Genomic DNA, 27187 nt, shown 5'->3' with positions numbered 1-27187 from the left:
ATTAATTATGTTTCTTTTGTAACAATAAAAAAAATGTTCAATATGCAGTATACTGTACTAAAAAAAAAATCCTCTAGGGGGCGAGGTATTGGGCCCCCCAGATATGTCAGTGTACCGGGCCCCAAGGTTTCTGTTGCCAGCCCTGCTCACCTCCATCCCATCCAGGGGGGGACACCTGCTCCAACTTCCGCCTTCCAGTGGCCAGCGCCCTAGGCAAATGCCTAAAGCTGCCTAGTGGTGGCGCCGGCCCTGCTGCCCCCTTAGTGCTTATTCAGGAATTGTGTTGGTGATTGTGTCACCTTTAAAAGCCATAAGGTAGTTGGCAGGTGAGCTTTAAACCAGAAAACAAGCACAAGTTCATTTTAGCTATGATGTGTCAGCAGTTCTTAATTGAGACGAATTGTTAGTGTAGGAATTGCGGTGAAATGGGGTCCCTTGGCGATGCATTGATCAATCCTTGAACTAAAGCCCCATTGCTTATTTAATTATTTGTATATTAAGGTGAGTTAGTTTATTATGGTGAGTGTTGAGCCCCTAATATCTGTATCTATTAGAACATGTGGTCAAAGGCCACTCCACCCCAACCTGGGAATGGCGAGTGATGTTTGCACCCCATTCGTAGGAATGGTGAGTGCGATGGTATCCTGTATGTAGATACTGTGTATATATACATACAGGTTGAGTATCCCTTATCCAAAATGTTCAGGACCAGAAGAGTTTTGGATAACGGATTATTCTGTATGTTGTAATATTATTATATTTCAATGAGGTATCTTGCATTTATGTTGTTTAATCACATCAAACACATGAAATACACACATATATTTTATTTGTACATGAAACAAGGTTTCAAAACATGAAACAAAGGCCCTTATTCAGATATGATCGCAGTACAAATTTGTTCTCGAAATGGACAAAACCATGTGCACTGCAGGTGGGGCAGATTTAATATGTGCAGAGAGAGTTAGATTTGTGTGAGTTATTTTGTTTCTGTGCAGGAGAAATACTGGCTGCATTATTTTTACACTGCAATTTAGATTTCAGTTTCAACACACCCAACCAAATATAACTCTCTCTGCACATATTACATCTGCCCCACCTGCAGTGCACATGGTTTTACCCATTTTGAGAACGAATTTGTACTGCGATCAGATCTGAATAAGGGCCAAAGTGTGTGTCCTATCTCAGGCACTGCATTTGAATGCCAATCAATCATTTTCTTGCACATATTTAGTGGCAGTTACATATCATGTCCCCAGTAGTGCCAATTACAGATGTAAAAAAAAAATACATTCTGGAAACTATGGATAAGGGATATTTTGGATAAGGGATACTCAGTCTGTATATACACACACACAAGCATGCATACACACATACATTCATACATACACACACACACACACACACACACACACACACACGACGCACGCACACGCACACACTGGGGGAAATTTACGAAGATGGGAGCTCTATTTCTCTATTTCACATGGGATATTGCTATAGGCAACCAATCAGATACTATCTATTATCTTCTAGAGCAGGCATGTCCAACGTTGGCCCTCCAGATGTTGGGAAACTACACATCCCAGCATGCTTTGCAATAGTTTTAGCATTCTATAATAGCAAAACTGTGGCAAAGCATGCTGGGATGTGTAGTTTCACAACATTTGGAGGGCCAACGTTGGACATGCCTGTTCTAGAGGGTGCTAAATAAACGAGGAGATTCTGATTGGTTGTCCATAGCAACATCCCATGTGAAACCGAACTCCCACAGTATGTTAGCTGCTAATGGGCCAGATGCACTAAGCTTCAAAACTGATAACATAGAGAGTGAAAAACAACCAACCAATCAGCTCCTGCCTGCCATGTCACAGACTGTGTGAAAAATGTCAGGCAGGAGCTGATTGTCTGGTTGTATATCACTCTCCTTTTTTTTCACTTTTGAAGCATCTGACCCAATATCTCTTCCTCTAAGGATTGGTTGTAGCTATTATTAATGTTACCAGATATTAATCATTATGTTATAGAGAGATAAGTCTTTAAACTAAATGATTACAGTATGGTCTATATACAGTTTTTTTTTTCTATGGACAATTACTTATTTATTTGCTTCACTTCAGTTTTGGTAAGTATATCTTTGTACTTTTACTGGGATAAAACTTTATTATGTAATATATTGGTAAATATATCTTCACAGACCTGTATTCCAATGAGAATTTTGTGAGCTCCTTATGGTCGTGCAGCCATTTAAACTCGAGAGGCCAGCTCCCCTCTGCCATGCAAGTAAGGACCAGCCGATTCCCTTCTAGATGGACTTGACTTCTTACCGGTTCAGTCTTAAAGTATGGAGGGACATCATCTAAAATAAAATATATTCAATGATGAAATCAAGTATGCAGTAAAATTAATAGATCACACCTCCTAATTATTAAATGCAACAGAGAAGGTAATACAGTAGATGAGACCCTTTGAAATGTATTAATACAAAAATTCCCACAAAGCTACAGAAAGTCACAGAAAGGGGATAAGAAGCATCAAGTGCATGGGAAACATTATAAAACAACACACATGGGTTAATCTACCTTGGCTGACTTCATTTGAGATACCCCAAAGTGGGTGGATAACAGAGGGCACCTGGCATAAGCATACAAGGAGCCTGATTCTCACCTCTTTACCATCTAGCAGCATTTAATTTATCTGCTAAATGGCAACCCCCGGCTATGATATTAAAGTTGTATTGATTTCCCTTTCACCTAGATCCCTCAGACTAGTGCAGACTTAGGCTATCTGTGGCAAAAGGTTGATTAAAAGATGTATTAATATACCAGTGGTCAATACTGAAAAAGAGGGACATTTCCTAAAGAGATCATGTTTGATGTTAGCCACTAGGTGGCAGCATTTTGTTGTCTGTACATTACTTTCCTGAAGATTAGAAGTGAGGGAGCAGCACCTTCACGTTAATTCATTTGAATGAACTCATGTTTTGTGTCCATAATTTAAAGAGATAACTGTGATAATAGCCAAAGAAATGTATCTTTGTGTTTTGTTTTAATACTGCAAACATAGGGCCTGATTCAGACATGCGCTCTATCGCTGCTTAGCAAGCTGGTAAATGCAGCCCGCCAGGTGAGCAAATGCCTGCCCCCTGTTGCACCAATCTCTGCGCCAGCATGCAAAGGGATGTGTATGCTTGCATATCCATTCGCATGCAGTCATATGGGCGAAAAATCATTCATTTGATGATTTTTTTCTCCCCATTCGCAAATGAAAGTCAGTCTAGGTTGACTTTTATTTGCCTCGGAAATGGCAGAGAACCAGACAAGCGCAGATGTCATGTAACATCAGTCGCCCATCTCTATGCAGGCTTCGCCGCACCTGCCTTCGTATGGGGATGCCCAGGGGATGCCCATTTTGTCACTATGCAATAGCCCCCTGCCCGCCCACTACTTACCCCGCTGATGCCTCTCCAACTGTTATAGTCGTGAAGGGCGCTGGCACACCAGGGCTGCACATTCGCCAATACGCATGCGCAGAACCGAAACCATACTTGCCTACCCTCCTGGAATGACCGGGAGTGTCCAGCAAATCGGGTCTCCCGGGGGGGGGTTTATAAACTCGCAAATTTTGTGGGTCCGCAGGGAGGGGCTAAAATGGCATCATTTGTGTAATTTTAGCCCCTCCCCAATCCACGGACCCGCAAATTAACGTGGCTGGCTGTCATAAGGACATGGTTTGGTGACATCAGTATCATCCTGCCCCCAAACTGTAGCCGATTCCAGCCCCCCTTTCACTCCTCTCTGGGGAGATATAAAGAGTAGGCAGTTATGCCCGAAACACCAGTGCCTGCAGCAAATTCGCAGGGGACAGACTAAACCTGAATCCGGCCCATAATACCTTTTATTAAGAGCTCATGAGACAACCCCAGTGTCAGTTTCCTAGTTTTGTATCTTTTTAAATAGCAGGTCAGTAGCGGAGGAGATGCTGCTATTTAAAACATATGCAGAGAACATGGCAATAAACTATGATCTCCGAGTCCTCATCAACGGCATGTGTGTGTCCAATAGCAGAGCTACTGTACACATTTCTATCAGCTAACCTTTGGTGTGCGTACAAGGGGTTTAGGGTCACAACCTAAAGGGTGTTCTAAGTGTTTTTAACAGAACTGGGTTACCCGTTGAACACTTTATTTCTCCTAAATCACTCCTGCAAAACCAAGTACCGTTAAGAGAGCACCCATCACATACCTCCCAACAATCCCGATTTCAGCGGGACAGTCCCGATTACCGGGTCCTGTCCCGCTGTCCCACCCGCGGCCGGAGGTGTCCCGCTTTGGGGGAAGGGGGGGGCAGTTCGAAGCCCCCCAATTTGACAGAATAGACACTGTGCGCATCGTCTATTCGTGGCCGAAAACGGGGACGCGGCTCATTTGCATAAGCCGCACCCCTCATTTGCATAAGTCACACCCCCTTTTGGACGCTCGCGCGGCTTCGCCGTGCGAGTGTCCCTGTTTCTGCAGCCGGAAAGTTGGGAGGTATGCCATCAGAGGGATCTATCTCCTCATTGTCCTAGAATTGTAACACAAGTCCTGATGGCATGGCTGTCCTGGGTGGTATGCAGAGAATGTAGAACACAATGATGTTAGAATGGGAGGTATTGTGCCAGGTACTGCAGTGCCAAAGCTGCACATACATATTTATAGTACTAAGCCCGCTCGAAGTAAAAGCTTTGAAAGCTAGACTGCTACCTTCTGTGTTTGTGCATATGTGAGAAAGATGTTTAGTTTTACTCTCTGCCAGCAGATGGCAGTGTGTCGGAGACTAACGGACACTAGACATATATATAGATGATATCTTATCTAGTGTTCATTCTAGCACCCGCTAGCTTTGAAAACCCATGCAGTTTCTGTTCCCTGCCTGGGGTGTCGCTGTCTGCTGTGGTGTTTCTAGCACAGGTCTGGTTTGCATATCAGTGCTGATATACAGATCACACTGTGCTTGTAGCACTACAGCAGACAGCGACACCCCAGGCAGGGAAGAGGAACTGCATGGGTTTTTAAAAATAGCAGGTGCCAAATTACGTAATTAATATTAGTCCAATGTCCACAGGTGGCGAATCATTGCTGAATCCTCTCAATCAGTAATGTCCAAACTATGGCCCTCCAGCATTGTGAAACTACAAGTCCCATAATGCCTTGCCACAGTTTTGCTAGTAGGGGATGCTAAAACTATGGCAAGGCATGCTGGGATGTGTAGTTTCGCAACAGCTGGACATTCCAGATCTAAATTAAAGCTGACATGTAGAATGTTATAAGATGGTACGGGATAATATATTACAAAAAATGGTAAGGCCTAATCGTATTTAAGGAAGATACCTCAGGTTTGCAGACTTTAAGATTCTCCTCTCCGGGAGAAGCCCGGAGAGGAGAGATTCAGCAGCTACTCAGGGGGCGGGGCTTGCGAGTGACATCACTAAGCTCCGCCCCCATGCTGTTAAAGCACCGTGGAGGGGGCGGGGCTAAAATGACGCGATTGTGTCGTTTTAGCTCCGCCCCCTCCTCTGAGACCCGAGGATTGCGGCATTTTAGTGCCGCGATCCGGGGGTCAGCGGGGGTCCCCCCTGAATCCGGGAGGGTTGCCCACCCTTCTGGGGGGCCGGGAGGGGGACCCGATTTTCGGGAGACTCCCGGAAATTCCGGGAGGGTCGGCAACCCTGATATACCTTTTTTTTAATGTGGATATTTTTATTTTTATTTTAAAGGCAGTAGCGCACGCAGGGGGGGTTTCTGAGTACCCAGAAACCCCCCTAGGAGTATATGGGTCCTCATCTGAAAGCTGAGGGTCCCCTCTTTCCATTGGTACAAGAATTGTAAAAATCGGCCCTTGGGAACCGGAGATATCTGACTTCAAAGCAGTGGTCCCCATCCAAGCCTGTTAATTGTTATTCCAAGTCAGATAGTTCAGGTTCTTTCTGACTTAGAGTTTTTCTGAGGGTATATTTCAAAAGCTGGGACTCTCCCCCTTTGATAGACCCAGAACCAGAGATATCAGCCTTCCAGCAGATGGTTACTGCTCCAGCTCCACACACCTGGTATGTAGTTTTATATACTCGTTGGCAGATTGCTCTGCCTCCTGAACTCTCATCCCCTAGTCCCCAATACCATTTGGTAGGTGGGATTCTCTAGTTTTTAATTCCATTAAAATCTAAGAAATCTATTTCCGGAAACTGGAGATATCTGCAGTCAAGCAAGCTGTCCTCCCACCAGAAAATTATGAATAATAAGCCCACTCCACTATACACCCCTCCTCTGTATATTAAACATCCTCTACCACCCTGGAAGTTATGTATCAGGGCCCCTTCATTCAGCCCAATGCCCCCTTCTCCCACCCCATCTCCCACCATCTGTGCAGTAAAGGGGTAATTAGTGGAAATTACTGATCCAGGCCCTACATGCTGAGCGGTTGATATAATACCCCCTACCACCCGCAGGACATCAAAGCTTCCCCCACCCCTACCACTGGAGGATCGATACAGGCCCCAATACATTGCTATGCCCAGGGGTCTACACTGCTGTTGACGCCCCTGTATGTACAGTATGTATGTATATGTGTGTATATATATATATATATTTTTTTTTTAATTATTATAATTTATATACTTTTGGTCTATCTATAATACTTTTACGGACCCGGCATATACTGGGTCACCTAAGTGTCCATCTCCGTGCTTTGCTCCACCCCTCTGGAAACCCCCTTCTGAAAATCCTGCGTTTGCCACTGAAAGTGTATCCATGGCATTCAGAGACAGACAATTTTTTGGGGGGTGAACTAAAATCTATTATTATTCAACCTATTAATTAACTGGAAGCAAACTTTTTGTGGGCTGCAACAATTCTTTACAGAACATCAAAAGCCCTATGGCACCATGCATACCTCCCAACTGTCACGATTACAGCGGGACAGTCCCGATTTTCGGGTCCTGTCCCACTGTCCCACCCGCGGCAGGCATTGTCCCGCTGCGGGGGGTGGCAGTTGGGAGACCCCCCATTTAGTAGAATAGACGCTGTGCGCATGCGCATAGCGTCTATTCTCGTATGAAAATGAGGTTGCGGCTAATTAGCATAAGCCCTCATTTGCATACGCCCCGCCCCCTTTTCGGATCCTCGCGTGGCTTCGCCGCGCGAGTGTCCCTATTTCATCAGGACAGAAGTTGGGAGGTATGCACCATGGGCAAAGCAGGATTTCCGCAGGGGCCTTTGGCATACTTGACGAATTTATGTGAGATCATGGAGGGGTGTAGGAATCCCTGCCCTCGGCTGTTAAGTGATCAGATCCATGTAATTCAACAAGGGGAAAAGGTGTTTGATAACAAATACGTAGGGCATCCTTCATACAGTCTAGGCCAGTAAGCAAGGAAAGGGGATGTCTAACACCTGCTCACTTATGAACAGCAAGGTGTAAGGGTAACCATAACAACAAAGATAGCCTGAGCAGTATGGAATCGCAAAGCCTGTTATTTCTGGATCTTTCCCTGGCACTGCTCATGACTTATTACTAGTTAATTAATAGCTTGTGCTCTCACGACAATTGGTTCAGCCCACAAAATGACTTTCTTCACTGTATGTGGCTGATGCAGGGAAATAACTACCAGAGGCAATGGAGACACCTGCCTCCAAGCCCTGAAGGGGCACCTGCATGTACAGCAGCACCTGTGTAGTTCACACCAGGATCCAAATGTGACCGATGCTTTTCCAACAGATCTCTGCGGCGCACCAGCAAAGTTAATTGTCTCTAATCCCAGAGGCCCTGCTAACACCTGCACTAGGGGAAAGGACAACATCCACCTGGCACCACAACCTGGGCTGCAGGAAGCGATGGTTCACTCGCCACTGTTGCTGGACTACGAGATGGGACCTACTGGTGAACGCTGATCCTGACCTACCGGTCATTCTCACATGGGACAGGATGTACCAAGCAATTGCGATACATCCCGTCGCACATCGCACATTGATACTAAATCGTATATGTACGAACATATGTCATTAGTATTGCAAAGGACAGCTCTTGTGATAAGATCTGCCCTTTGCGAAGCTGCTGGCAGGGGGTGATCGGGTACCCACGACTCACTCTCCCTCCTCTCCTGTGCCTGGCAGCCTCCTGCTCAGATGGCTGCAAGGACTGCTGGGCTCCTCCTCCCTGCACCCGGAAGGTATTATGGAGGAGGCGGTCACTGGGTCTGGACAGCACAGCAGGAGGCTGCCTGGACATCAAGTGAGAGGGGACGGTGTGGGCAGTGAGGGGTGATAAAGGAAAAGGTTGTTTTACCGCATTTTCAGTATAGTACATCCCGCCCAGAGTGTACCTGGAGCCCTGTCAATTCACTGTGGGCTCCCCCACACACTATTTGTTTTTGCTTTTTAAGTAACGTGGAGAGTACCAAACTAAAACTCTAACTTACCCCTGGCAATTTATGCCTCTGGGCTTATGGATACAGTTAAGAGGGATACATGACAACAATCACAAATGTCAACAAGCAGTATGGGTACCCCAAAATGTTGACAGCATTATGTCAATAAATGGAACATCAGCTCACTGGCAGTAGCCTGCTACAGGAAACATGATAGTAAACCATCATGTTTACAGTTGTGCTTGTAAAATTAGTTTTAAGTACTTGTTGACATAAAGAAGTCTGTGCTCCGATATCCCCATGCTGTTTATCAATATAGTGTATCATTGACATCACAACTGTTTCCCAATTAAGAATACGTTTTACTAGTATAAATTAAAAACTTCTGTTGATTTATATATCAAGACATCACAAATTACAAACTAGCCCCTTTTGTAATTGTCTACAATTACTTGCCAATATGATACCACAGGCCTGGCCAACCTGTAGCTCTCCAGATGTTGTGAAACTACAAATCCGATCATACCTTGCCACAGGATTGCTATAAGGCAGTGTTAAAACTGTGGCAAGGCATGCTGGGATTTGAAGTTTCACAACATCTGGAGAGCCACAGGTTGGCCAGGCCTGTGATACCATGTAGATTTCCTGTTGCACAATGCTACATCAATGGTTGCCTTAAAGCACTGTGGCGCACTAACGATAATTCAAACAACATTGCTAATTTTGGCCCTTTATTATGTATAATATTGCTTAGTGTGTATGCTCAACATCGTTGACTCCTGCGGGTCATTAATGATAACCATCCTGTTGTCTGTACATGCAGCTCAATCTTGTGACAAAAACAGGCTGATCGAGGCACTTACGTCACATACTCTTCCTTAACCATCTGGGCACGCCTACTTTTTTCAGACAGTCACAAGAAATGGCAGGTTACCACTCCCAAATGCCAACTTCCTGTCTTTCGAATTGTGGGGGGATTGCGATAAGATCAATGCTGCTTCTGATTGGCTTCTGGACCGCAAGCGCCTATTAGATAGCAGTTCAGCGGGAGACTTAATTGAAAATAGCGGTGGACAGGGCAGCTCAGCCGGGCAGAGCAGGGAGCGGGCGAGCAGGGTGGGCAGGGCGGGGGAGCCAGCAACAAAGTTTGCTGTGCACGGCTCCAGCACCCTTTTAACTCTCGGTGCCCGGAGCTCATGCTCCGCCCTCATTACGCCCCTGAACGTGTGTTTAGGCATGTCAATTTTTTCCCCCATATTATATACCAATATATTGCCATTTTTACCACCAATTAGGCCTCTTGAGTCAATGAGTAAATTGCGGCCATGGTATAGAGAACTATACAATAAAACACAATACACATGATGTAGTCTATATTACATATATGACCTGACTGTATTCTTCTACCACAAAATGTAAGAAGTGATCTGATCTACTTTCTCTTTAAGTATTTACTCTCCTGATAAAGAAAAGGTCTTCAAACATAAAGACTCATACATTCTGGGCGATTCTGAGATGACAGCGGCTCACCTTTACCGTTTGAACTACTTTCAGCTCAAATGCTACCAAGTGAGTATGGCCCGATGATGAACGGTAGGTGGTGATTTATTACCAGTATATGAGCGACGGGGTGGTTGGGTTTCCATAGCATCACCAAGATGTCGACTTTTGACATGTCGACATTTTAAATGACATAATTTTGACCATGTCGGCATATTGAATGTCTTCCAATGCGTGTCTGTATTTTGACCATCGGTATTTTGAATGTCAGTAAATCATACTGAACCTTTTCCACCCATACGCACGGGTAAGCCTACTGTAAATGTATACAGTGGAAAATAAAAATGGTGGACTGATTGGAAGTACAAATAAAAGCAAAAAGTAGAAAGAGGAATTTAGAATTCTACATTATGGAATGACAAGACTACAGTAGCGTGTCCTTGTCCCCCTGCTCTTAGTGCTATGGTCTCATCTGTTAAACAGCACATAATCCTGCAGCCAATCTAAACTCCCATCAACAAGATAAGAAGTCAGATGAACATCTCAGGCTGAATTTATTTCCTATTTCATATCCCATAATTTACACCTCATCAGGGGATATTCTCTGCTTGATATCATAAATGGTTTGATTTTTCCACCCTGTCTCACAGACGGAATGCAGGATTACCATTTAAAATAATTTTCTGCCCATTTCTGCCCAGCATGCCTTAATCCTGTAACCAGAACAGCAGAGCTTGCACAGATAGCCAGACATATCAGCGGTCTAGGGGAGAGGTGGTTTAAGCAATTATTGTATATTTTTCATCTTGTCCTATGCAACTCATTCACAGCTGGAGTATAAAAGCATTGTATTGCGCTGTGCAGCCAGAATCACAGTGCGATGAGAAGTGGGCTTTTAACAGGACACCCACACTACACAGACATTTTTGTTTTTCGATAATCATTCTTATGATCCACTTGCAGGGGACACGCTGTTTGAGGGATTCACATCATGCAAATAAACGCATAACTTTTTGCTGATGGCAATTTTTATTTAAGGCATGACTAAATAAGAATTCATTTTACATTAGATGTAGTGGGACAGATTTCTCAATGGGAGAAAAGGCCTTTGTTCACCCAATATACCTGCGTTATATTTTGGAGCCCGGCGGTAGAGGACTCCATTACCTCCCAGAGTTCTGCCTCTAAGTATTACCATAATAGGGTAATTTACAGTGTGGCACCAAAATAGGAAGGAATACGATTATTGGATCAGTATGGAGCACTTTTTTGCCCTCTAAGGACCAATATGTGTGACTTTTTTTTTACTTGTGGTGACTAAAATGGACTACTCGGCATTTACATTTTTTTAATCTAAAACAAGAAAATATCTTTTTGGTTAATAAAAGTATTTATTGGGATTATTGATGGGGACGGAAGAGGGGGGCTTCAAATTTGAGGGTGCTCATAGACCTAGAGATGGCCCAGGGTAAATATTTTTGCTCCAACTCAAGAGGAATTGGAAGGTATACACCTTTACTCACCACGATGAAGAGCCTGGTGCCTCTGGTACACGGTACTCTACAATGCTGTTTAGTGCCGTGCAGTCAAACGACCTGGTGCTTTCGCATTGTGTGGATTTGGGAATGTTTAAAGTGTTATGACATATGCTTGCTGATGTCATTTATCTAACCAAATTTGAAGGGTAGTGTATATAATTTGTTAATTACACCATCAATTCCCTGACCACTAAATATTCACTGAGGAGAGCTCCGTCTGATGATGCTAATTGCATAATCACATACAGTATCTTGCAACTAGAAGAGCTGCTATCATGGGAGTCTGAGAGGTATCCCTCTAAATCAGCAGTCGCTAACAGTGCAGATTCAACACCTTAGAACTGCTCATCTTATTGAAGTGCCGTCTCTTCCTCAGGGGTACAGTTAATTAACTACTTTGTAGGAAAGGATTGTCCTTTTTCATGATACATTTCATCATATTTATATGAAAATATATTCCGGGACTGTCCATGCAATATAGGACTATCCCAGAGAGGAGTTTGTTTACATATTTATGTGGAAGACACTTTAAAGCGTATCTGTCAGTATTATGAAATCCTCCAGTCTCGAAAGCTTGCATTTTAACAACATTTATTTTTGTTAGCCATTAAAAGGTATCATATTTGCTAGATTGCTATTTTGTTTTTCTCACTGAGGAACAATAAAACTTTTCTTGTCAGTATTATTTAATTATTATTATTATTATTTAATTATTAACAGTTTCTTATATAGCGCATACATATTCTGCAGCGCTTTACAGAGAATATTTGAACATTCACATCAGTCCCTGCCCCAAGGGAGCTTACAATCTATATTCCCTACCACGTGTACATGCACACACAGATATTCTAGGGTGAGTTTTGTTGGGAGCCAATTACCCTACCAGTATACTTTTGGATTGTGGGAGGAAACTGGAGTACCCGGAGGAAACCCACACAAGTACGGGGAGAATATACAAACTGATCTATCATTGTCTAGGCTGCAACAGAGAAATGATAGATAGAATCTGATTGGTTGCTATGGGCAACAGCACCTCTTAATTTTTAGAAGCTTTAGTAAATTTACTCCAAGTGTCAGGAGACCAAATGTACTTATCCTCGATAGGAGATTATTGGTTCATGGTTTATCACTCTCCATTTTATCACTCAATTTTTTCAAACCCAGCCTGTGACATGTCATTTAGGAGCTGATTGGCTGGCACTTTTTCACTCTCCTTTTTTTACTATTCAAGCTTAGTATCCCTCCTCCACCAAACTTCAAAGTTGGCATGATTCAGTAAGGCAGGTAACGTTCTCCTGGCATCAGCCAAATCTAGAGGTCAACCATCTGACCTCCAAACAGTGATTCGTGATTCCACAGAACACGTTTCCACTGCTCACTGGTCCTTGGTTGGTGCTTTGCACCTCTCAATCTGATGCATGCAGCTGCTGGGCCATTCCATTAAACTCATTCCACACAGTTTTGTGCTTAAATTAATACCAGTGGAATGTCTTAACTTTTACACACCATGCGCCTTAACAGTCACTGGGGGAGATTCTCTAAGCTAAAAATGCGGTAAAAACCCCGTTGTCGGGTTTTTACCGCATTTTGGGATGCTGTAAGCATCCCCCGCCGGGGCTTCTACCGCAACCCTCCGCCGCCCCGCACCGACCCACCGCTGCCCCGCATGGAACCCCACCGCCCCGCATCGCCCCCTCACCTGTGTCCGGGCAGCACAGAGCTGTGCTGCCCGGACCTATGACCTCCTCCCTGCACTGATCCTCTTCCGGGTGCAGGGAGGAGGAGAGCCCGGCGCAGCAGTGCCAGGTAAGGGAGGGAGGGGAGAGCCGCCGGGATCCGCTGACTCTATCGCAAAGGACAGATCTTAACGCAAGAGCTGTCCTTTGCCATAATTATCACATATGTTAGTGTATATATGCGATAATTATTAATGCAAAGTGCGGTGATAGGGGGCGGAGCTGGGGTGCGGATGTTAGAGCATCCCCCCCACTGTCTGTGATTTTACGTGGCGTTCTGCTTCATAGCCAAGTTGTTGTTTGTAAATGCTTCCACTTTCTAATATAATTACTTACAGCTGACTGCGTAATATCCAGCCGGGATGACATTTTACAAACCGTCTTACTGCAAAGGTGGCCTCCTATCACATTATCATGCTTGAAATCACTGAGTTCTTCAACCATTTTGTTTCACAAATGTTTGCAAATGGAGACCGCATGGCTAAGGTGCTTGATTTTGTATACCTGTGGCAACAGGTCTGATTGAAACACCTGAATTCAATAATGAACAGGTATGCCCAAATACTTTTTAGTTTTCTTTATCTATCCCAAAATACAGTAATGTTTTAAAGTTCAATATACTATAAATTTGCTAAGGAAAAACAAATGTTCTGCTTGTAACCCTGAACAAAAACCGTATAATCAGACTTCACTAACGAAATAAGGAATTGCAGCCATAACTCTTTTTGTAAACCATCAGGATGTGAAGATTGTTCTCCAATGTGCAACGCCGAGCTGATTTATGACAACACTTTGGGTAAGTTTTAAATAAGCCTTGACCTAAGAATATCACATACGGTTACATTTCACATTTATGTCTGCAGTGCCCTCTGCCGTATTCTTTGTGCAGACAATGCCATGATTTCACCAGGCTGTGTAAAGTCATTGACAAAAATCTACATATACAAAACCATTCCAGCACCCAACCTTACACAGGCTGTGTGATTCATACTCAGATGCTATGTATATTTGATGAGCTCAGGCTGGCCCTGGAGCAGATCTCAGCCGAACAAACTCCAAATTGTCAACTTAAACATTTTAAATGTTTGATGTGCACTCTCTACACTCGGGGAAACCAATCACCCACGGCTTATACATCCAGGGCCCCACCAGGAATTATTAATCAGAGGAAAGATATTTCAGCGACGCTGGCAAACTGGATTGTTCAGAGGGTAATTCACATTATTGCAGAATTTTAAAACAGAAACTTGAGGGTTATTTTATCTCCTTTACACAATGAGGTAATAAAGACAATAGAAAACCTCCTGTATAAAATAACCTCGCCAGTCTGATTTAATATATTTCATTTAGATAGCACCTACATATAATTCCTGAACAGGGCGCTTCTAGAGAAGCAGGGGCCCGTGTACAGACTCCCCTCCTCTAGCCTGAAGCTCTGTAGACGCTGGGCACTAGGGTCACTAGAGGACCTGGGGTCACTATGTATGCCATTAACAGGTTGCTACAACAGGGTTGCCGACCCTCCCGGAATTTCCGGGTGTCTCCCGAAAATCGGGACCCCCTCCCGGCACCCCAGAAGGGTGGGCAAGCCTCCCGGATTCAGGGGGGACCCCCGCTGTCCCCCGGATAGCGGCATTAAAATGCTGCAATCCTTGGGTCTCAGAGGAGGGGCGGAGCTAAAACAGCACAATCTCGTCATTTTAGCCCCTCCCCCTCCACGGAGATCCGTGAATTCCCTGCTTTACCAGCATGGGGGCAGGGCTTAGTGATGTCACTTGTAAGCCCCGCCCCCTGAGCGGCTACTGAAACTCTCCTCCCTGGGCTACTCCCGGAGAGGAGAATCTTAAAGTCGGCAACCCTGTGCTAGAAGCACAAGAGAAGTTTTTCTGATGCACCACATGTAGTCATCTAAACAAAGGCAACATGTATTCCTATTCCAGAGGGTATATGTTGTTCAAGGCAGCCAACAGGGGGGTGCTGTGGGTGCAGCTTTCCTTGGCCCCGGGACAGATGGGCCTGGGCAGCTTATTTTGCAACCCTGCCCCCGCTGTGCTGCCTGCTTCTTCAATGCAGGAGGCCAGTGGTCAAATACAATGCTGCACAACTTTTGAGCCAATCAGAGCTTGTGTACCGTTAGCCAATCAGAGCGGCTGCCGGAACATGAGCTCTGATTGGCTCACCAGCCAGTGCTGCATTTTAATACGTCGGCATCCTGCATTGAAGAAGCCTGTGCTTCGGGACCTGCAGTAGGGGTCGAACGGTGAAAGGGGGGGGGGGCAACGGGGAGGGGGGCCCAGACAGAAAATCAGTACAGCCCCGATGTTGTTGCTATAACTGCAATCACACACACACACACCGAAACATGCATTCGAAAAAGGCACTTCGATGTATTCCATGACATAATAAACAATAACCTTGGAATGGGGTTGATAGAGGTACAGAAAGAGAATGAATAGTTATACCTCATAACTTTAAAACTTGCAGCATTGGGACTTTTGCGTGTGGCCTGCTTGCGCCCCTCGGGAAAGTGGTCTGGCTTTGCAGAATACTGTAATCACAATCCACACCCCCCCCCCCCCTTTTCCTAACTATGGGACATGGCCAGTGCTCTGTGAGCAGTCCCTCTGTCCATGTGAATAGACGTTGTGCGCATGTGCATAGCATGTATTCACTGCTGCTCAGCTAAGCACCCAAGGGCCACTCGGACACCCCCTTAACTTGTCATGTTTTTTTATTTCACATTCTATCATGCTCTGTTGCTATTTTTGTCTGTCACTTCTATGCAAATGAGTAGAAAGTGGGTGTGGTTCAATTAGCAAAAAAACAAAACATTTATATACTGTAATGTATCCATTTTTATTTCTATGAGGCTGATTGATCCATGAGTTTGATAAAAGGTGCTCAGCCAATCGTGTTGGAAAAATTGTAGCACCATTTATCATACGCAAAGAGTTCTAAAACTACTTGTCTATGATAAAACTCATTGAAAAATCAGCCCCAAGTATGCATTATTATTTTTTTCAAGTAAATGAGTGCTCATTATTCTGTATGAAAAAAGACGACTTTCTTCAAAAAGCATGAAAGAAAAAAGATTACGAAAAAGTACAGGAGAAAAACACATTTTTATATCCTAAATTATTATGTTTTAATGGAACACTGTAAAATTGCTCCATCAAATAGATTTTTAAAGAACATTTTCAGATTCCTTCACTTTAAAAGTGTTTTTTGTGTGTGTGCTAAACTGCTTATAACAGACCTAAAACAGATAAAGTGGTTCTGTGAGTCATTGTATAAAATGAACACTTCAACATGGGCAACACTGAAATCATATGTGGAAGTTTTATTTCCAAAATTGTGACCATCAAATACAATTTCACTAATCCTTTTGCTCTGTACTATTGAAATGGCTTTAGTTTTACCCTAGACAATTCACAGCATTCCTGAATCCCTTTCGCTAGACCAGAGGTTCCCAACCTTTTTTCTCTCCCATACCCCTTGATTAGGCTTCTCATTGATGAGTACCCCCTCCTCTCTATTTAAAATATAGACAGTACTTATGAGCGGAGTGGAAGTGAGTGATATGTGTATCCTTATGCATGTCCTTATATTAAGGAGTAGCGGACAGGAATTGTGCCCTTCCGTGTCTGGCCGCTGGCTGTGTATTGTCTCCGGGGTTCCCACTTACACCTGTAGGATTAATGCCGCTGCTTCTTCCACCTGGGTCAGTGCAGGGCAGATGATCGCTGATGTCTGAGGGCAGCATGGGTAGCTCCCAGTGGATTGCTGGTCAGGCAAAAGCACAATGAGATGCTGATGACGCTGAGGACAGAACCATAAGTGACACAACATGGTTCTTCTCCGTGGCAATGGGTCTTCTTCTTCTGCCATCAAAATACTTTTTTTCATCTTCCGCCATTACCAATATTATTTTCAAGTACCCCCAACTGGTCTGCAGAGTACCCCCAGGGGTACTAGTACCCCAGGTTGGGAACCACTGCGCTAGACCCAAAGGAGCAGGATTTAGCCACAGAAAACAGTATTTCAGGTCTCCTAAGAACAGTCTGATATTTCCCCAATTCTTATTAGAGGCCCTCAGTAGAGAAAAGCAGCACACAATAGTGTTGTAGCCGAGATAATCCTGCATGCGAGGGCAGGGTACAGACACAAAAACAAAACAATGAGATGGAATAGCACAAAAGGCTCGTATCATCCTGGCACAAAGCCAAGTTTCTGTACAAGATGCAAAAGGTGATGAGAAGAGCTTTTTACGTAAATGAAAGAGAGGATGCGCAATACCTAGCAAATAGCAATACTTTTTTACTTGAAGAGAATTTACAGAGATAATGTCTGTCGTGCTCCCGCAGCCATCTCCTGATGGGGGAGATGGCTGCGGGGCACTATTCAATGCGGCCTTCCCCGACAGCATTGAACAAGGGTTCTCGGCAGAACGAGACAGACTTCAGAAGCTGTCGGGCTCGTTCTGCCAAGAAAAGCCGGAAATAGTCGAGCTCCCGGCCAGAGCTCGACTATTTCCGGCCTCAGCTTGCAGCCACGCCCCCTTATTGCAGCTCAGTGGCGGGACATTGAATCCCGACTGACAAGCTCCAGTCGAGCAAAGCGAGAACGGGACAGGGGCACGGCTGTCAAACTAGCTCGACAGCCGTGCCCCTGACATTGAATACCCCCCTAAAGCTGTAAACTATATTCACCAAAGTGAAGGCAAATTTATTTTTCAAAGAAAGAGGATACAGTATGTTGTTTTAAACTGTGGTACACCGAGGTGCATATAAAATTATACTTTGTCCTCAGTTTTACCAGAGTGTATGGAGAATAATCCTAAACATACCCATCCTGCCATCCTGAGTTTGGCTCAGCAGTCAAGTTTCAACAAACAGTGCTTGGCTAGGGAAGGAGTTTTGACCAAAAGTGGGTGTTTCTGGTTGGATAGAGAAGGAGGGTGTGTTTCTGTTGTATAGTGAAGGAGTTTGAACCAAAAGGGTGTATTTCTGGTTGGATTTGGAAGGCGTTTCACCAAAAGTGGATTTTGAAAGACAAGGCTCTTCCTCCCCTAACTAACTTGTCACCTAACTACAGAGCTACCCCTTTAATCTGGGTATACACTACATGATATGAACTGAGCCCGACATCGGCAGCAAAGGGTCCTGGTAGGGGAGTCAGGCTTCGACAAGTGCAGCATTCAGCAGCATGGCCTTCACTAATGACATCCCCCATTGGCCTTGCATGTAGGGCTGACGGAGGATGTCGATGATGACCTGCAGGAGCGTGTATCGTCCGGACGTAGACGGTACACATTAGATGATGTGCACTATATGTTAGTCCAACCCTCTAAACTGGACAACATATCCCCAGCTTAATGTTGAATTCTGACTATCAACATTAAAGTTCAGTTACCACGCATATGCTTTATTATCACATCTGTCTGTAAAAATTTGGATTTACTCTGTCCCTCTGTCTCCTGTGAATAGACACTGTGCATACAGTATCTATTCACCACTGCACTGCTAAGCATCTGTGTGTACACTAGTCACCGGCCTGAGCGATGACTGGCCAGGACATTCCAAATTTGGCTACAGAGGTCTTTATTTGAAGCTGAGCCTTACAAATTCAGACTGATCTCACCCCTTTTGATTTCTCCCAGCAAACAGGCTTAGTTGTGTCTCATCTCTCTGATTATGGGATCCCCAGAGATCCTGCTCTTCTGCTAGTCATAAATGGAGGCATATGAAAAACATTCATTGGAATTAGAGCATGCTTGACAGAAGTTAATAGTCTTTGAAAACAAAATTGTTTATGATGAGATGACAAACCGCATTTTCCAACTGTTGGACTATTTCCTCCACTGTGTGTAGCAGAGGTATGAACTATAATATTATCATTTACCTTCCATGGCTCTATGGGGACACCAATAGGCAAATCCAAGTTCACTAGATAAAGAAATCATTTACTACTAGAAAATGTTCTTTTTCTTTGCAGTCCCCCTGGCTGACCAGGGATTAAACAAGAGAAATGACTTAATATTTCATGATACCACTACTGTGCCTTTAGCGAAGATGGATTTTTGCTTCCGAGGCATGCACATAACTGTCACACACTCGATAAACCCTTATACCTCCAACATGTTCCTGGGAGGAACCAAGGCTTGATATTCAATCTATTAGATAAATACGCTTGGAGGAACACGCCCTTACCCACAATTCTACATTCTTGGAAGTTTCATTTGTGCTGCATGCCTTTCTCATAAATCTTCGGTTGGTCTATATTTGTCTCTTGTCTGTCTCTTCATGCCTTCTGTGAGGTTTATATTTGTCTGTCTATACCTCCTGTCTGTCTCCTTCGTGCCTTATATGAGCCAGCATAGGATAGTGGTGTAACACATTGGCCTCTACAACCCTGAAGAGCTTGCACTCCCTATTGCTATGCCACTGGATTGCAGTGACCCTGCCTGTAATTTCATCACCTCCTTCCTTGTGGTTTAATTGATTTGTTTCACAAATGTTACAAACAGGATGCTACAAATGGTGAAATAATGCAGAGCAATCCCCTGGAGCGGTACAGTGTCATAGGGCATTTTCATCACATTATAGGTAAAACAGTATCTTGCGCAGATAGTATTTAGAGGGAGTATTGGAACTATCTGTGCAAGATACTGTTTAACCTACGCCCTTTAAATATCATTAACGATATTTTTCAGTGTTCAACCCACGGATCCTTCATTTTGCGGATCCGATAATATCATTAACAATATTGGCAGTACCGCCTATCATATAGTGTGTAAGGGGCATAAGCACATCACAAATCACCATAGTATTGAGCGACATGCCCCCTTTCCATGGTAATTGGTCTGAAATGTTAGCAGTTAGAAATAGGAATACTATACCAGAAAAAATCACAGCAAAAGCCATATTTGTTATATTCCCAGTAAGCACACATTTAAATACAGTAATCTCAAAATATATCCCCTGCAAGAGGAAAGATTTTGGTCAACATAAAAATAAGTGGACATTAAAAGCAATGGTGTCAAAACCAGTGGTGTAGCCAAGAGGGGAGCAACTTCTTTCCCTACTGAAATCATTTTGAAAATCAGCTCCTAAAGCAGTGGTTCCCAAACTGTGTGCCTAGGCACCCTGGGGTTCCTCAGGACACCTGCAGGGGTGCCTTGGGTTGGTGGACAAGGATCAATTCATAATATTTATGGTCAATGTACCAGGCAAAACCAGTGCTGGTGGCTGCCAATCATAATACAGGTTGAGTATCCCCTATCCGAAATGCTCGGGACCACAAGCATTCCGGATAGGGGAATTTTTCGGTTGTTGGAATACATTTTTTTTTCCATACTTACCTGTCCCCTGATGGTGTCCGGTGGTCCCTCGGCGTCCACGCAGTCCCCGGGCGTCCACAGCAGGCCTCCGGCATCTTCTCTGGGTCTCCAGCGGTCCCAGGAATGCATTGCGCGGGTGTGCGTGCGCACCGGTGACGTCACCGGTGCGCGCGCACACCTGCGCAATGCATTCTTGGGACCGCTGGAGACCCTGGAGAAGATGCCGGAGGCCTGCTGTGGACACCCTGGGACTTGGTAAGTATGAAAAGAGGGTTAGGGAAAAAAAAAATAATAATAATTATTCGAATGATTCCACAAACCACAGATTTTGGAATAATTCGGATAATGGATGCCCGGATATGGGATACTCGACCTGTATATGTGGACAAACAGAAGCAAATCCTGTCCCTCACCAGGTAACTGTGACATATAAACACAATGCACTTAATTTAAAAAAAAAATTCTGAATTTCTCGATAAGAAGCATTTGGCCTAGGGGTGCCATGAAAATATTTTGATGCTCTAGGGCGCCATGATTCAAAAAAGTTTGGGAACCCCTGTCCTAAACTTTTTGCAAGAATTGCTAAACAATACCAGCAGCCGTACCTGATTAGGCACTTGACAACAAATGGCATGTTTAACATCTAGAAAGAATATTCCAAAAACAATAAATTTTACATGTTCCTGACAACCACCTATTGGAGATAAACAAACTGCGGGTATAGCAAATCGAGCTTTTTCATTGGTTATACCACGATTGTGGTTAATAAAAATGCAATGTATTATGCAGCCTCTCTTAAGGGATTAGTACTTCACATTCTGCTGACTGCGCTGTTTCTCTTACAAAATCACATACTCCATCAGCAGCGAAAAGGGCAATAACGCCACAGTATTGGCAAATGAGCTCCACAAAACTTTTAGGAGCTCAATAATAACACGGCATGTGTAAAGAAAGAGCTATGCAAAGTATAGTGACAAAAGAAACAAACTACCGTATATATCGGACCATAAGACGCACTTTTTCTCCCCAAAAAAGTGGGTGGAAAAGCATGTGCGTCTTATGGAGCGAATACGTGGATGAGCCAGTGCAGTTCTCTGCTCTCTGCTGCCCGGCATCTCAGAGTGCTGGAGCAGCAAGGTCAGGTCGGCAGCAGCAGCAGTTTTCTTTTTAATGTTGCCGCGCTGCCCTATTTCACACAATTCAGAAGGGCCGGGCATCAGTGGAGCACAGAGGCAGCATTACCTCCTGGCTCCGTTCAGGGAGTAGTGGAGCCCGGCGCTGCCAGAGAAGCAGTGGAGCCCGGGGACACCCAGCAGCAGTGGAGCACAGAGCCAGGTAGCATTACCTCCTGGCTCCGTCCAGGGAGTAGTGGAGCCCGGCGCCGCCAGAGAAGTAGTGGAGCCTGGCGGCAGCCGGGCAGCAGCGGAGCACGGCGGCGCAGGGGACTCGGGAGAAGTAAGGTCCGGACGGCATGGCACTGCTCATGGACCAGTGCGTGGAGCTGGTGCCGCCCGGGGAGCATTAAAGGCCGCACCTTCAAGGGAGCAGTAAATCCTGGCACCGCCGCCGCCCAGGAACTTGGAAAGCAGCAAAGCACGCCTCATCTCAGAGTCACGGAGGGGAGCAGGGGACCGCGGTGCTGGGCAGCCGTACAGCCCAGCACAGAAGAGCAGCTGGTGAGTGAGTGCATTCGCAGATCTGCCACTGCCAGGGGGAATCCAGTCAAACTTTTTCAAACTCTCTCTCTACCTGACAACCTGTCTCTCCTTCTTGCTCCCTGACACTCTCACACTCTTAATCCGTTCTTCCTCTCTCCCTCTCTCCTCACACTCCTCCCTTTCTCTTTTTCTACTCTCTGTTTCCCGGCACCCTTTATCTCTCACTCAGTTGGCATAGTGGCTAGTATTGCTACCTCCACGCCTTAGAGGTCGCTGATTCAATTCTTGACCCAGAGGGGAATTCAATTGTGGGTGAACAGGCTTCACCCTGCTGAATTGGTGTGACCCCTTAAGAACCTCACGTGGTGGGATCCTATGTAAGTGTTCCCTACCCCATGTATGATAATCTGCTGACTTCTATTAGCCACATGAATGTCCATGTAACAGAGCAATAGGGCATAATATGTGCAGTTTGGGAATTGCTAATCCTATATTAGCTGTGAAGCACTTTGGTTACACTATTTGGTCCAGAATATTTTTTTTCCTTTTTTCCTCCTCTAAAACTAGGTGCGTCTTATGGTCAGGTGCGTCTTATAGAGCGAAAAATACGGTATATCACAAAAAAATTAGACATGACACAAAAGGCGGAACACATTAACTCTTTGAGTGCCAACGTTGCTGTAAGAGATCCTCAAAATTTCTGCTAAAAATGCCAGCGACGGTTCGTATAAATCATTTACAGCCAAGTCAATTAATTAATTAAAGTTTAGTTAAAAATATTGCTGTGAGCGGTGCTGGCATTTTTAGCGAATAATTTGAGGATCTCTCAAACCAACCGCTGGCACTCAAAAGGTTAAAGAGAACCATAAAAAAAAAAAAGAATCACCGGCAGCAGGTTAACTATTTACCTGGCACGATTTTATCCCATGTGACCATGCCCTCCAATTACAATGGATGCCTATGATAATGGAATATATATTCCATTATCCATGCTGATTCTTGCTGAGCCAGACAAGTGAACACTTATCCAGGCAACCAATTGTATGGGCGATCCACTTGAATATCTGCATTTATTACCCCAAAACAACTCTTACTACCAGAGGCGGGGCCATTTCGGGCCAGTTATCAACCGATTGAGACAGTAGCATAGGCTGGGTGCCCTTCTCTTTCGGCTTAGAGGAAAGAATCGCACACTTTCCACCCTGTTTGTAGTTTTACCACAATGTTATTCTATAAAGCTGATACCCCTGAAGAAGCCCCTTGTTGGGCAAAACGCGTCGGGTGAAAACAGCACGTTTTGTCTAAAAAGACTTTTAATAAAGAGAATAACACCAAGTTATGGACATTGTTTAATTATATATTATGGACTGAAGTTGAGAAGTGCGCCATTCCACACTTGTTCTCATATATATATGTATATATACAATTTTCCCAGGGTCCCCCTGTTATATACCCTGCCCAAAGTCCACAAAGATATGTCGAACCCGCCTGGAAGACCTATTGTGTCGGCACGATAGTCCCTGTATAGCAATACATCTATATACTTGGACTTTTACCTTCAACCGTGCGTCCAGGCGGGGGAGACATATCTGAAGGACACCACGGACCTTCTTGTATCATTAAGCAGGCTTGGTGATGTCCCGGATAACACCTGGATGGTGACCCTGGACATCACCAGCCTATATACTAATATTCCACATACAGAAGGATTGAGAGCCATTGAGGAATTAATTAAGACCAACCCAGAGTATTCGGGCCCAAACCCCGATTTTTTTCTTACATTACTGAAACTGATTTTGGAAAGAAATTATTTTTTCTTCAATGGTAAATACTATATCCAACGGACCGGGGTGTCTATGGGATCTAACGTATCTCCTACATATGCTAATGGCTATATGTCGCACATTGATTATAGGTTTTTCCTCAACCGTGAGAATAGAGATAAGATTCTCTACTACAAACGATATATAGATGACGTTATCCTCTTCTGGCGTGGAACGTATGAGGAGTTCCACATTTTGATGGAAGGGGTTAACAATTCAGATTGTCCCATAAAATACACGTTCTCCATGAGCCTTGAAGAGATACATTATCTAGATGTGAATATCAAACTGTGCAACAATAAAATTCAAACCAGTGTTTTTTCTAAACCCACGGATAAAAATACTATTTTGAGGGCGGATAGTTTCCATCCCAAGTCCACCATTAGCAGTCTACCCTTCTCTCAATTTTTGAGGGCTAAAAGAATTACAAGTGAACCTGATGTACTAGAGGCCACCCTCGATGGTATGACAGAAAAATTCAGGGAAAGAGGATACAGTGAGATGATTATCAGTGCAGCAAGGGAGAGAATAAAAACCATTCCCAGAGATGACACACTAAAGTCTGCTGTAAAAACATCATCCAATCCTAATGTTAACCGGGTTCAAAAATATAATACCTCTTCCCATGCTGTCAAAAAAACAGTAAGAAACAACTGGCCAGTGATGCAACAAGAGTTCCGAAGCCTCAAAAGAGCAGAGGTGAGACACTGCTATGAGAGAGGAAAAAATATCCGTGACTGGGTCGTACACAGTGATGTCACAAACCAGTTGAAGGAGAGCACCATGGTAACCAGAAAAACAAATGGATGCCATAAGTGCACAGGCTGCAAAACATGTAGCCACATGATATCAGGCAAATACTTCTGCCATCCTTACACTGGGCAGAAGTACTATATCAATCATAACCTGTCATGTTCTAGTTCATATGTAGTTTATTTGGCAAAATGCCCCTGTGGCTTAAACTATGTAGGCAAGACCATGCGCACCTTTAAGGAGCGCATGGCCCTGCATCGCTCTGCTATTAGTAGTGCTATTAAAGGCAAGAATGTGGACCAACCACTTGCCAAACATTTTGCAGAAGCTAAGCACAATCTGGCTAGCTTTCGCCATATGGTTATTGACCATATACCGGACGATGGAAGAGGAGGTGACAGACACCTCAAGCTATTGAAGTGTGAGGCAAAGTGGATTTTCATGTTAGACACTGTCAGACCTAAAGGTCTGAACGATCAGCTTAATTTAAACATCTTTCTTTGAAATACCCACATATATTGCCAACAGTGCTTGCTGTATCTCTATATAGAATTGTATTTCAGGGATTTATATACTCATATCTTTGGCCACAACGAATCCACTATCCCATCAGTACTTCACTTCTTGATTGTTTTTAATGTAACTATTTGTATGTTTGTAATGTATTGTAGTACACTCTGTGTAACCAAACGTCTTTCTGACAGCTGGCCTGCCTCCTCTGACGTAGCCGACGTCCCAGTACGTGGACGCAGTGACCCTGTACCCGGAAGGGAGTTGGAAGCAGGAGGAGGACGCCACGCGCTGCACGCAAGATGAGAGGCAATATAAGGTAAATGTTTCTTGTTATTCATTGTATGTGTTACCTAGCCTGAGGACGGGATAATAAAATTTCCCGAAACGTTGCAAGACAGCTGGCTTCTGCCTATTGATTTATTGTAAGCGGAGAATAAGTCCCGTGTTGTGCGGCTCTTTCGTCAATATATATATATATGTATATATATATATATATATATATATATATATATACTGTATATAGTCCAAAAAGAAGAACCGTCACTCTCAGGTCTTGTTTGCGCCAATACTATGAAAGCTTGCTCTGGAGCCAACCACTGAGGGGCTCAGACCTCCAATACAGCAAAAGAAGAAATAGAAGGGCACTCGGAGACTGTTACAGTTTCCGAGTGCCCTTCTATTTTTTTGATATATATATATATATTTATATATATATATATATATCACACGCACATGTGTATATATATATATATATATATATATATATATATATATATGTATATATATGTTGCTATGGGCAACATCCCATCTTCAACAGAACTTCTATCCTTATATATATATATATATATATATATATATATATATATATATATATATACGTAGAAAAAGACAGCGTCACTCCAGGGGTCTTGGTAAGAAACTTTTATAAAGGTAGTAATAAATCACATAACCAACACTACCAGTCCAAGGTGTGGTGTGTGGTAACAAGCTATAACAAACAGATACATGTCTTATATAGGTACTCACCATTCCAGATGATTCTGACCGGCGGCCGGGTGCGCCGGTAACACACCCCCGGAAGTGAGGCGTGAGAAGCGCTGACAGCTTGAGGAAAATGTCTGCGGACATTGAAACGTCGGTGGACTGGTAGTGTTGGTTATGTGATTTATTACTACCTTTATAAAAGTTTCTTACCAAGACCCCTGGAGTGACGCTGTCTTTTTCTACGTACCTCATCTTCATCAGAAGGCACCCGGGGCAATTACTACTCGCAGCAGCGGAGTGCCGGCTCAAATCCCAAATCTACCTACAAGGGTCTACCCGACTCGCCCGGAGCAAGGCACCGCAGAGCAGATATTCTCTGCTTGCTTACATTTATTCCACCTCCAAGATTTACCATGGAGCACGATATGGACACACAGGTTAATACTGGATGCCGCACCATGCCGTCCACAAAAGGTGTCTTGCATAGCTATAATGATGCCGAAGCTCAACGCATACTTTTCCAATACACCGATGATGAACTAGCGATGGAAACATCGATTGATGATTTGGCACATCAAATGTTACAATTAAGGAAGCGCGAGGTCGACTACCTTCTTCATGGGACATCATTATCAAAATATTACCGTGAACAGATGATTCCTCGCGGATTCCGGATCCGCAATATGCAGACAATCAGCCGATTCAACCCAGAATTCTGCACCAAATGGGTGGGAATTCTGAATAAGTGCAGTAGCGATCTAATGCTGCTGGTAATTGAAGAGTCATCAAGGGAGTTACAAGTCACCAAAGAAAAAATCTCAGCATTAGAAGGTACCTTCGATATTCCTCAGATACAGATTGACAACCCTGAGTGGCTAAGTAATTTAACAACTAAAGTGGAGACGTACAAAAAAGAGCTCCAGAAATTTAAAGCTAACAA

The 27187-nt window shown here is 44.1% G+C and overlaps 1 protein-coding gene across 3 annotated transcripts in view; it reads right to left on the bottom strand.

The window, feature by feature from the left end:
• Window positions 1–27187, bottom strand: part of SDK2 (sidekick cell adhesion molecule 2) — a 561876-nt gene that overhangs the window by 315697 nt on the left and 218992 nt on the right. For 2 of the 3 annotated variants that reach the window (XM_083148750.1, XM_083148751.1), the window contains exon 2: window positions 2200–2359. In XM_083148750.1, the coding sequence (XP_083004876.1) occupies window positions 2200–2359 (160 nt within the window). Of the gene's footprint in view, window positions 1–2199; window positions 2360–8123; window positions 8169–27187 lie in introns of those variants that run through there. The other variant, XM_083148752.1, reaches the window with a different exon arrangement.

This window comes from Crinia signifera, chromosome 6 (assembly GCF_055691185.1).
Source record: "Crinia signifera chromosome 6, ASM5569118v1, whole genome shotgun sequence".
Lineage (NCBI taxonomy): Eukaryota > Metazoa > Chordata > Amphibia > Anura > Myobatrachidae > Crinia > Crinia signifera.
Note: the sequence above shows the minus strand (reverse complement) of the source record. Positions and strands in the feature narration are given on the sequence as shown.